This window comes from Coloeus monedula (assembly GCF_965178545.1).
Source record: "Coloeus monedula genome assembly, chromosome: 4".
In the NCBI taxonomy this organism is placed as follows: domain Eukaryota; kingdom Metazoa; phylum Chordata; class Aves; order Passeriformes; family Corvidae; genus Coloeus; species Coloeus monedula.
Window position 1 is genome coordinate 32,831,289 of NC_138784.1, and position 13,284 is coordinate 32,844,572.

Below are 13,284 nucleotides of genomic sequence, written 5' to 3' on the forward strand. Positions count from 1 at the left end.
ATTATAACTGAGTCAATGTTTACAGTGCAGTTTACATGCTATATAATGACAAAGGAAAAAAACTTTATCTCAGGAAAATGAGGATGGAAGTAAAGTTTTCTCTTATCCATGGCAAATTACTATGAACCTTCTCAGCCTGACTAACTGATGTATTAATACTTTATGTATTTATGCCTCTTTATTTTTTCTTTCTTTATTGCCTTTTTTTTGCTTAAGGCCATATGTCATCGCACCCATACCAGCTCATGTTGAAGGCTGTACATTTGTATGATCAGTCTTTTGTAGTGTGAATTTGTGATGTGTTTCAAATATTTTTGGGGGGAGGGGGTTGTAGGGGTTAGGAAGTATATTTATTCTAAATGACATATCTTTTTTCTTCCACTAAAACTGAAAGTGTGGAAGAAGTTAGATTTTCAAATAAAAGCATCAGTTCCTGTGACTTCTGTCTAGGCTGTCATATTTCTGCCAAATCATTTCATACCAGCAGCATTGCAAGTGATGTCTGTGATCAAGGGCTCCAGCACTGTGAACACTTTCAAACCAACCCTTATTTTTCTCTCCAAGTACTTCTTGCCATGTACAAACTTTTTGTATGCCCTTTAACACACTGAGTGTAATGTCCCACCATGCCATCTGGGCTTTATTCAGGATAGCTGGTCCATGTGACCTGTTTTTGCCTAAGATCCATTCCTCTGTAACACTGCCTGCAGATGTTTTCCCTAGGTTTTTGTCCCCTAGTTCCTGTTTTCATTGACCTCTAAATCCCCTGAGTTTTTAATTTTATTTTATTTTGGTTTGGTTTAGCTTTTGTTACATGCAAACCATACGGGACACATTCTCAGGAAAGTAAACAGCATTGCTGCAAGGCTAATGACTTAGTTCTTTAAGTATGGGATATAATAGCATTATTGTGAAGTGGGAAAGGAATCCAGGACTATGGCTTGCCAGGTGCTATACTGGTGTGTTATCCTCATCATTTGCTGTTGCTCTGGGAGACAGTAAAACTTCACTTGCAAACTCTAGTGTGTGGGTTTATTTTTCCTTCTTTACAGCTGCACAAAAATGTGGAAAAATAATGCAGATTTAAAATACTGGGAGCAGGGACTTGCAGAGAAGTGGGAAATAATATTCTGGTACAGAAAAAGTTGTAAACTCTGACTTGTGGTACCTTCCCACTTTATACCACCAAACCTATGTTCCCACTGTGAAATTAGTATTTTTATACATACCTTTGATATAACACCATCATTTCTACATGAGAGAATCCTTGAGTGTTTGAATAAAACAATTCTGTGTGTTTCCCCAGGATAACATTTACATATTCAGGAGAAAGCACTGGCAAAGCAGAACAGATTCATCCTAGGTACCTAGATAACTTCTGGGTTTGATCAAGGGTATCAGCTACACTCTGAAGAGATATAACAATCAACTACTCAGAGAATATTTACAGTGCCTAGCTGAATGTATACCTACCTGTTTCCATCAAGAAATATTTCACATCAAATCATCAGTTGTGATAAATGTTGCCCAATTTTTTTTTATTTAAGAGGTAACAAAGTTAAAAGAAATCAAAGAAAAAATAAAAAAGGTAAGGCAGATATTTAGCGGAAACAAAAGGCTAAGCAGTACAAAGCAAGACGCAGGATAAAAATTTCAAATGCACATAACATGAGTCCAAACTCACTGAGTGTTGACTTAGAGATCTATGGAAAATAAATCCATGGTGAAATTAATAAAAATAAAGCACAATGTAATTAGCAGTAGCATATTCAATTATTGAAAGTAAAACAGTGTAAAAGACTAATCAGCATAATTCCAACTGTACCATTTTTAAATAACTGGATTGTTTGCCATGTCCTAATACTGTACAGGTAGCTGAATTTCTCTACAAGCAGAATCTACATCTGTATCACAATTCTGGCCATCGTGAATGAGGAAACCACTCCCAATGAGTATCCATGTGTTCTCATGTCAGATTTTATAATACAGGCCCAAATTAAAGATAGTTGGGGCCATGGCTTCCACTGACCAACATATTTATTTTGGGACAGGCTTATTGTGAGGGAAATACTCTGCTGAACTGTGGGTGACCTCTTCTACCTCCTCGTGCATATGAGTTATTTCTAACCAGCATACAAAATTAAAACCAGATATGTTCAGCCTTCCATGCACTTGATGAAGCCATGCAGAGTACACGCCGCTGACTTTGCTCAGGGCGATCTGCAAGAGGAGTCCATTAGGGGAAAACACACATCACCATTTTAAACTATCTTCCCACTTCTCTTTCAGTTTCCATGATGGAGAGGTGCTGTCACAGAGACTGATAGTATTGTCATTGTTTTAGTACTTAACTGATTGTGGGATAATTCAAACACTCCATTTTCCTCCAAGAAACAGACTGAAGTGTAATTCTGAAAATAATGAAAGTGTATGAAAATGCTCTGAATGTTCACTATAGTATATACAACTTTTGTCTTCTGTTTCTGAAGCTAGCATAATGGAAAAAAGATGCCCTAGTAATAAATATAAGTAGATATTATACTAATATTAATATGGCCCATTCTACCTAATCCACTGCACAAACATGCAGCACTGTAAATCTAATGAGTACATAGCAAACAGATGGAATGATAAGAGTCATTCCAGTATTTACTGTATCTGAAATACTTTCCATTAATGTGCTATGACAGTAATGGGACCTTCTTCTCTCTTTTTGTGTCATGGTGAATTAATCTATGAGACTTAGAAGTAATGTACAATTTCAGAGTCACGCAGAGAATATCTGTTACAGATAACAGTTCTTTCATGGAGACCTTTCTCCCCTGGCTGAACAGACAGCCAGTTTGCTTAGAGATACCCTGAGTGTAGATATCAGAGTTGTGAGAACTGGATCAGGCACTGACAGGGAAGGCAAAGTGGGTACGTTCCATGATGCCCAACTGCAGGACTTCGAGCACGATGCTTCAGATTGTTCCCCTTCCATACAAAGTTTCGCTTTTCAAAAAGATAGCTTATGTCTCTGCAAAAAAAAGAAAAAAAAAAAAAAAAAGAGGTTGTTTTTGGTCAGAAATCCAGTAAGTGTAGTCTTATAAGACTAAGAGGAACGAGGTGATACTATGCATATTTTTATTAAGCTGGGCTGTGACTTGACTTTATTGAGTATTTCTGTTCAGGAGAAACTGGTTAGAAGTGTTGTGTGATGATGGGTAAGATATAAAAGTATCCTTAGGATAAACAAAGTCAGGAAAAAAATACCCAAACAGACAAAAATTATATATATTTTTTGTGACTGTCTTGTTCTTCACAGCTTTCAAATGGGAACAATTTTACTTATTCTTGAACATAAATTATGGATGCTAACAGAAGCTGCATTGCAGTCTCAGCAATGAAATAAAAGTTGTATTTGTTCTCTAGGACTTATCTTTCACTGTTTCGGAGGATTGTAATCTTTTTTTTAGTACTGCATTGCATTTTCTTCAGCTCACATAATTTGCCATCAGAAGACATCAAAAGGCACTAGAAAATAGTAATAATTTTTAAGTGTTTCACCGCTAAAGTAATTTCCCTTGTGATCATCTGAGATCTCCTTGATTATTACTCCACAGGCACTGATCCTTGTCAACAACAAAATCAGCAAAATAAGCCCATTAGCTTTTGCTCCTCTGAAGAAACTGGAAAGACTTTACCTGTCTAAGAACAACCTGAAGGAACTCCCAGAAAACATGCCAAAGTCTCTCCAGGAGATACGGGCTCATGAGAATGAGATCTCCAAGTTGAGGAAAGCTGTCTTTAACGGACTGAATCAAGTGATTGTCTTAGGTATGAGCATGAGAAATTATAACAAACACTACTGAGTGTTTTTTCAAGATGTTGTTTTTAGTTTGATCAGTGATTATATGTAGAAAGCCAACAAATGCTTCAATAAATTGTCTCTCTGAATTAGCTTTGACCTGAAGAATACAGGTACCTACACTGCAGCACAGCTCACAGTCATGTTTTGTTGACAGAACTAGGCACCAATCCAATCAAGAGCTCAGGCATTGAAAATGGAGCTTTCCAGGGGATGAAGAGGCTCTCCTACATCCGTATTGCAGACACCAACATTACAAGCATCCCAAAAGGTAAGAAATTCAATTACTATTTCAGAGATTTGCACAGGTATAATTTGAAAACTTTTAGTCAGTTGGGAAAAAACATATTATGGAAGATTTTTGACTTAGTCCTAGTCCTTAGACTATCTATTTTTAGATCAGATGACCTTAATTAGTTTGGAAAATTTTGGCATTTGATTACGAGAGGGTTCATGAGAGGTGCACTGTAAAATGTCATTTTATGTTATTTTTCTTTTCTTGTCTCATGGCTGAAATATAAAATGGAGGAACATTTTCAGCCTCCAAGCCTGGTTATTGAGCCTGATCAACATTACAAAACTGTAAATTTGTGTGGAATTAACTGAAGTTGTACAAGCATAAAATCAGCTCTCGACGAGTCTGTGGGTTTGAAGCCAAAAATACTGTCCCTCTAACAAAACAGAAACCTTTGCTAGTTTTCAATAGTAAAGTATTTAATTGCAAATTCCTACAAAATAAGAACAACTTCATTGTAATTTATTAAAAACAAAGCAAACAAACAGGAATGATTCTGTTACAGAGGAAATTATATTCAATTTATTCATACTTCAGCCAACAGATTGTTTTGAAATGGCTGAAAACTTTTTGAAAGATAATATTGGTTATCACTTTTTTTCCTTCCCATATTTCCTGTTTTGGATGTTCCTTTAAGGCACCTTGGATAGGTAAAATATGTTTCCTCTTTTTTTTCCCTGATAAACAGAATTTGTAAACTATTATGGACTCTAGCTAAAATAACATTAGAATTATTTTGCCTCATACTTACAATTGCATCTTCTACCGCTGTTACTTGTTAAATATCTAGGTGCCAGGTGTTTGTACATTTATGTATGTGGGTAGTCTGAATAAAATGAAAGTTCTTTCTCCTACAATATGTGCTATTTACATTATCATGAAGGCTAGAAGTAATAACTGAGAAGAATTTAATTTAGGTATTTTTCAAGAGTTAACTGTTTTATAATGACTATAAGAGCTTGGTCTTATTTCACACTAAATAAATTGCTACTAGCTGTTTTCAGTTTCCCTGATTGTGAAAGTTCTTTATTCCATTTACTGAATTGTTCATGGGCGTGTTTAGAAAAAATCTTTTGTCAATTGTAAAAAACCCTTGGTATAATACAAGTATTTTTTGAAAAGAAAATAATCCAGTTTAATCAAAAGTAATTTGATGGTATTCTCTCTTTCAGGCCTTCCTCCATCCCTTACTGAACTCCACCTTGATGGCAACAAAATCAGCAAAGTTGATGCTGAAGGTCTCTCTGGACTCACCAACTTAGCAAAGTAAGAATTAATTTCTTCTTTTCACATAAAATATTAGTTGAAATTGCAATCACCACACACACAATTAGAAAACATCAGTCTGGGCTTCATTAGTATTCGAATCATTGAAATAGTCATAACTTAGCAGAAAAGGCTTCTAAGGATTTGTGTACTGATTGAAGACAACAAACACTTCTCTTGTCTTCCTGACAAAACTTTTTGTTTGCTTTCAATTGAGTGCTATATGCTCAGGACAACTGTTTATTTGCTTTACCAAAAAAAAAAAAAAAAGAGAGAATAATTAGATTTTTTTTAAATTATGCATGTTTCTTTCATTGTATGTCTATCTTTGGACACAGCATTGCTCATGCAGTTTGTCTAGAAACTGAGGAAAAAGCACATGGGAACCACAACTTCTTTCAACAGTGGTTCCTTTGTTTCTCAAAAAAGGCAAGACTGCAATGAGTCCAGGAACATGATTAAGAAAAAAAATCATAAAATTTAGTTGAAAAATTGACACTTTCAGAGTGACTTTACTCTGCTAATCTGTGACTATATTGTTGAATATGTTTCTCTAACTGTAGGAAAATAAAATAACAATTCCCAAAAAGCAGTTATACAGAATGATTTGGGAATTCATTCACATCAAAAAACATGTAGCATAGTAAAATGGGCCTTTACTACAAATTATTTTGATAATTTAGGACTTTAAATTTTACTATGGAAATAATTTAATGGAACAAAATGACTGATAATCAAGACTGTTAATCAGATTACTGAATCTAATTAATGAATTTTCATCTCAATCATTCTCTTGTCATAATGAAGGCAGAAAACAGAAATCGGAGAAAGATTACTGAGCAGCAGGAGTTAAGTTTACTAGTATTTATAGTAGCTTGGACAGCAATTCAATGAAGTGAAGTATATAGTAACACAACACATATTTTGGATCTGAAAATTTCAAGATATAAAGTTTAGAACAGCTTTCCAGGGCTTATAAATTAAGACATTTCATCTTATGTTTTACGTTCATATTAGATCACAGACTCAAAAACAAGTTTGTCTTAGATTTTGATGAAAAAATAAAAATACTATAATCAGGGGTTAGAGGACTATGAAGCAGTTATTTTTTGTAACAGAGGCTTAGTATAGAATTTAACACTCGTCAGAGAAATTATGAAGAAAACTTTCAAAACCAAAACAAGATGATAACTGCTCAGGTAGAGAGTAATTTACATTACTGGATGTGGGGGTTGTGGGGTGTGTGAGCTGTCCTGCAGATGACACAGTTTTTATGTTTTCACATTCACTCTTGGAAAACACTACAGGCAGCATCACATGGACAACACTGTTGGAAGTCTGCCTTAAGACATAAAGTTTTAAACAGCAAGTGCTAATGGACTCCTAAAAATATCTAAACTTGGGCTGCTTCTATTGTGGCTGTACTGTATGGAGCAACAAGATACTCTGTTGACCATGATGTGGAAATGTGGAGCTGCTCAGAGCAGGCACCAAGTTTTAAACCACTCGCTGCCCTGTGCTTAAGCAGGTAACCTCAGCATAGTCAGAGATCCTCTTTTGCAAAGGTGAGAGGTAAGGCAGAACACAGCTTGGTGAACAAGGAGGACACTGTCCAAAACAAAACACACAGGGGAGGGAAAGAGGGAGCTATGGAAGAATTCCAGCCCAGCATACCAAACCCCAGTTTTTATTTACACACTGAAGTTTTCAGAGATATTAGGACAGGGTCAGACAACCTTGTTCATGTCCACTCAAGTTCAACAGTCTAATTGCTGCCCTAAAGCACAGTTAAACTTTGAGAAACAGGTAATTTTTCTGAGTGTGTTAAGGTATTTTAAATTGTAAAATGTTTCATGCAAGAGCTTGGTGTAGGTCTATTGCTCATTTTCTTTTGAGTTTTCCTGCATTCTAGTAGATGTACAATATTTGTCCTTTTTATTTGGTTGTTTTCCTTGTAAAATCACTCTTAAGTCTTTCAAAACTCTTCATAGACTGCTTCAGTGAAAAACCAATAATCTTATGAAAGTAAACCCAACAAAGACTTTGCTGATTACACACAGGAATGAGCTCCAAGAAGATATTCACATTACACATCTGATATTACTAATGTCTATATCCTATTAAAGCTTACTGAAATAGTCTAGCTCCATACAGTGGAATTTGAACCAAGCAAAGGGAGCTTTAGACTAGATATTAGGAAAAATTTCTTCGTTGAAAGTCTAGTCCAGCACTTCAACAGGCTGCCCAGGGAAGTGGTGGAATCACCAACCCTGGAAGTGTTCAAAAGTCATGTGGATGTGGCACCTGTGGATATGGTTTAGTGGTGAACATGGTGGGGCCGCATTAACATCTGGACTCAGTGACCTTAGAGGTTTTTCCAACCTTAATGGTTCTTTGATTCTAAGCCCATAATAATAATAACGATATTGAGCATCACGAAGTTTTTTTCAAAAAAAATGGTGGAAATGGTCCAGCAGGGATGTTGGAGAAAAAAGGCGAAAAAGTATTTGAGAATTTCTTCAATTTTGAGATATGTTTTTGATTATGCTCTTCAATGATTTAGAACACTGGGGCTAGATCTACTGAAACACAGGAAAAATGTTACTCATTCATGAATATAAAAGGAAGTAATATATCAATGTATGAAGCAAAAATGATTTTTCAAATTCTTCCCTTTTTTTTCCTATGGGAAGGATGATGAAGACCGTATTCTTTCCCAACACTCTTAATTACCCTCTGTTTTACACAATAATATTGACTTACTTCATCTGTAAGCATAGCCCCAAGTGACTGAGAGTTTTTTGTAAGACATTTAGAGGAGATGTAATTATATATAATTTCACTCCTCCTGGGATTTAGGTCCACTTCACTACACACTCCTATAATTTAATTCTTTCCCTAAAAGACTATGGAAAGGGATTACTTTTTCTTCAACAGACTAATATGAGAGTCAGAACTGAGGTTTTTTTAATACTGGTCTCCCAGGTGTGACACATCTGCTTGTAGACCTGCATGTGTAGTGAACACATATTTAGATACGTGTCAAACAAGAATTTATAGCCCTCTGACAAAACATGATGGGTTTTTCCCAATCCTTTCAAAGACATCCACTATGAATACCCACCACTGAAGTCCTCTGTAAGCATTCTGCAGAACTTCAGACTGAATTTCTCTGTAAAATCCAATCCCCCAAGCTTTCCTAAAATTAGGTATACTCTATTCAAAAGAAAGTTCATTCTAATAATTTTCATCTGAAAATTCTTAATTACCAAATTCTAGCAAGGGGATGGGATACTGTGAATTGATTTCTGAGTGAAATAAATTCCTATTGATGTAACTGGGAGATTTCATTAAACTCTCCTTCGTTGTTTAATAGTTTGAAAACATTGCCATGTTTAAATGAGTATGATAAGACTATTTGCATTATATGTAATATTAGTTAATATTAGGAAACTTCTCTGCCATAAAGATAGAACAAGAATTTTCAGTTCTGTGATTTTATTCTAGGTTCAGATCCTGACTTCTGAAACTGCTACAGGCCACAAAGAATTACAGGTTATTAAATAACTGTGAGGAAGGCTCTCTTTAAAAGTACTCCTCCATAGCAAATTATTTTAACATGAGATTTCTTATTACCTATATTAAATTCTCTTATTGATTAAGCTATTAATAAATCTCAGAGCATTTTCCCCCTCAATATTAAAAAAAAGATTGCTTAAAGAAAAAAAGATAGAGCAAAATAGATGACCTAGGTTTAGCCTTTATAGAAATAATTTTCTCAAATTACAAGACTCCTGATGATGACAACTCCTGAAGTATTGTCACTGATTTCTTTACTACAACACAGAGTATTGCAATTTATGGGAGTCTCTTGAAAAATTTGTGCTGTTTGGTAATTGCAAACCAAAATACTATTAGCACAGAAATAGATAGAAACAGATCATCCAAATGGAACATAAACTGTGCTATAAACCTAGTATGTGGATGTGTAAAGCAGAAAGGATGATTTTGTGATGAAAAATATGGATTGGAGAAATGTGTAAGTCCCACTTTGATGTCCTGCTAAAGGGATCATAATGTCTGAGCTCCTGTTTCCAGTAGGTAACATGGCTCTAACTACTTAACTATCTTAGAAGGATGCAGTGAAGTTTTAAGGTTAACAGTTCTGGGAACATGGGTTGTGCAATTTGACAAAAAAAGTTACAGACAGTGCTCCTAAAGTTACAAGTATCACTTATTCAGTGTTTCAGCTTCTAAAGAAAGGCTGGTGCCTATGGAGGTGCACAGTATGTATTTACCCCAGGACTAGTCGTACAGCTCATCAAATGCAGTATCATAAGCACAAGTTGAATGCTATAATGATAGCTATGAATATTCACAATATGTCAAGCTTATTTAATTTTTTTTATTTAACCTAGCTCTACCTAGCGCACACATAATTCTTAAAATTAGCCTGGTCTGTTCTGCAACAGCAGTGTAGAGAAGGAATCAACCCAAGAAAGATAGTTATGTGGGCAAGTTTAATTTTTTTTTTTTTTTTTTTACTTTTTCAGACTGGGTCTCAGTTTCAACAGTATTTCTTCAGTTGAGAATGGCTCTCTTAACAATGTACCTCATCTGAGAGAGCTCCATTTGAACAACAATGAACTTGTCAGAGTACCCAGTGGACTGGGTGAACACAAATATATACAGGTAAAGTTTATCATACTGTCTCAGAGAGCAATAGTTGAAAGATTCCTAATGATAGATGTGTGTTTATTCAGTCTTGAGCAGAAATGTGCATAGTATTTGTAACTTGATGCAGTTCCATAAACTCTTGAATTATCAAGGAAATGTTGCATACAACAAGACTCTTATTCTGATTTTTTTGTGGAAATGGTTATGGAGGTGTATAGACCTGGAGGTGTACATTCATTGTCTCTTCGTGTCTGAGGGGCCACAACAAATATGGGATTATTTGTGTACTTTGGTTTCCTCTTTACTCAAAAAATACATTCTGAGAACATTTCTTCTGTTGATTTTATTTTTTTCAGTTCTACTCAGGGACATATTGCAGCCTTTCCCAAAAACCTTTCCTTTGTTACATCACAAAACAATGCCATCAGGAGGGCAAATAGACAAAACAGTCATCTCACATCACCAGTATTTCTGAGGTCCTTGTGACCAGAGATATCTAGAAATATTGCCTTTTGGGAACAAGCTAAGTCTGTCTTCACTCAGACTAATATTTTACAGGAAAGAAAGCTCCCAAAGAATAAAGACTACCAAATGTAAATTACCCCTTGCATGTAGCTTGGAAAAATTCTTCAGAAATGGTGAATCTGGAGCAAAATAATATACATCAGCTACTTTAAATCATCATTAGTGGTTACTTTGGCTCTAAATTCTGTACAGTTGCACTCAACGAGAATGAAGGTATTAGAGCTGGAGAGAAACCAATCACCATCAAATACATTCTCTGTGTACAGCACTTGCTTCTGAGCCACAGCGCTGTATTAATAATTTCACATCTTTGGCTCCTCTTTTGGCTACAGTATGGCCAGCTGCCAGTAACATTATTTGATTGCCTTGCACAGTTTCTGCACTTTCTGTAGAAATTATTCCAATTGGGTGTACGCTAGGTGTTTCAAAGCTAAACAGAGTCAAGGATTCGTTTGGGAAGAAGATATATTTGTATAATATTGCAAAAAACACGTACAGAGCATTTAATATGAAATCTTTTATCTTATTTGCCATGGTAGCTCTATTTCTCACTTCAGTACTTCTATGCTTTCCAGGTGGTCTATCTTCATAACAACAAGATTGCTTCCATTGGTATCAACGACTTTTGCCCTCTTGGCTACAACACCAAAAAGGCCAGCTATTCCGGCGTGAGCCTCTTCAGCAACCCCGTGCAGTACTGGGAAATCCAGCCCTCTGCTTTCCGGTGTATCCATGAACGCTCTGCAGTACAGATCGGAAATTACAAATAGATGTCTAAAGATGGGGTTCGGTTGTGTTCCAGATAAAGTATCTGTTGTTATAGGCCTGTTCAAAAAGTCGTTGTTAACAATTAATGCCAAATGCCAGAAACTTCACTTTAAAGTGGAGGTGATCCATTGATGTAGAATAAATGAGACATTACAGATGTACAAGAGCGAGCATACCATCAAAAAGAATTGCCAACTGTGCTTTAAACTGACTTATTTCAGCGTTCTTTTCCAGCATGCTTTCTGTGGCATTTTTCAGTTTGCTGAATGCTACAGGTTCTCAGATTCCACTGTATATGAAATTCGGAGTAAATATTTGTCAAGTTATGATATATAAAAAAAAAAAAAAAAGATAATGATTGAGGTTATTTTTATAGCCACACACAGAGAAAAACAGTAGAGGGAAAAAAAACTCTCAAATCATCTTGAGACTTGAGAAGGTAAGAATTACCTCCTTTAAATTTATTTCAAGCCCTGGAGGTTTAAAAATATCCACTATAACTCTAAGAAAATTCTGAATGTATCTATTTAGCAGAGGCAAATAAAGTTGTTGCTAATGTCATTATTTTTGGAAAAATAAAATAAATTCATATTGTACACATAGTTCTTTAAAGTTTGCCATTCTTCTAGAGCAATGCTATTCAGAATTAGCCTGACATCATCCTAATGAAGAAAATATTGAGTAGTCTGCAGTAAAAAATGTGTAATCTGTATCTGGAGCTCGATGACTAAATTTCTCTAGTGCAAATCCTTCTCACCTTAGCCACAAGAGCAGTTTTTATTACTTTACTGCCTTGTAGAGTATGGTATAAGGGTTTAGTAATTGTTATCATTCCATGTATTTATCTAAACAAAAAACCATAGCAGTTCACTGTTCACTTGTTCTGCATTGTACATTTGTCATCATCCTTTACTGTTTTTGGTTTTTATAAAAAGGAATTAATTGTGAAGTAGAGATATGCAGGCTCCTCCATCTGATGAATTTGTGGAATTTAGACTATAAGCAAAATCGTAAGTCTAGAAATATATGAAGTGAAATAACTGCAATTAGGGACATTGCTGGGGCATCATTTGTAGAAGTATCTATTTAGAGTGATTTGGAGCCCTCTGTAAATTGGGATTCTTCAACCCATACTGGTGGGTAGCAAGCACATCAAAGGTAGGCTGCAAATTTCTACTGTCAATCTTCAAAGCTAAGCATATACTCAATAGAAACATCACCTGAAAAGAATCTTCTGCAGACTCTTAATACTCCAAGGTCGATCTCTCTAATTTGTAAAACTTATATGTCATTTATATTAAAGAATAATGTAATACAGGCAAACTCCAAAGTGTTTGTCTTTCTTCTTTTGTTTTGATAGCATAACATAGTGTGTCAGAACTTTAATTAAGTCTTGAAAATTGAACATCTTTGGCATGATGATAGCTAAAGACAGAATGAGTTGTGTGAAATTCTTTTGCCTCAAGGAACTTTTTCATGCCTAACTTTCATAGGTTTTTTGTTTTGGTTTGGTTTTTTTTTTTTTTTGAGCAAACAAATACAGTCTTTTTATAGCTGTCATTTATTCAGTAGTAAATATTTGGAAAAAATTATGACTCACTATAGCCATTACACAGAAAAAACATGCTTGCACTGTTCTGAGATGTCTTCTTCACACAGTAGCCAATGATTTCTCTGCTTTCCATCTGTTTTTCTTCTGGGTTTCACATTTTCAGAGTGTTATTTTTAAATAAAACAAACAGTATATGATACCTTTCTGTCACTGGAGGGAAAACCCTCCAGAAAATCAGCAGTTATGTTTTTTTCCTTTTGGTTCTTGGTTGGATATCAGCTATTGTACAGACAGAGACTTCATGCAGAAAGCTAAGCACTGGCACTTCAAGCAAGAACAAAGGCATTGTCT

The 13,284-nt window shown here is 35.3% G+C and overlaps 1 protein-coding gene across 1 annotated transcript in view; it reads left to right on the forward strand.

Moving 5' to 3' along the window:
- Nucleotides 1–12,702, forward strand: part of DCN (decorin) — a 37,436-nt gene extending 24,734 nt beyond the window's left edge. The window contains exons 4-8 of the mRNA XM_082280859.1: nt 3,606–3,819; nt 4,008–4,121; nt 5,318–5,411; nt 9,965–10,103; nt 11,189–12,702. Coding sequence (XP_082136985.1) covers nt 3,606–3,819; nt 4,008–4,121; nt 5,318–5,411; nt 9,965–10,103; nt 11,189–11,383 — 756 coding nt within the window. The 3' untranslated portion in view covers nt 11,384–12,702. The remainder of the gene's footprint in view (nt 1–3,605; nt 3,820–4,007; nt 4,122–5,317; nt 5,412–9,964; nt 10,104–11,188) is intronic.
- The last annotated feature ends 582 nt before the right edge of the window (nt 12,703–13,284 follow it).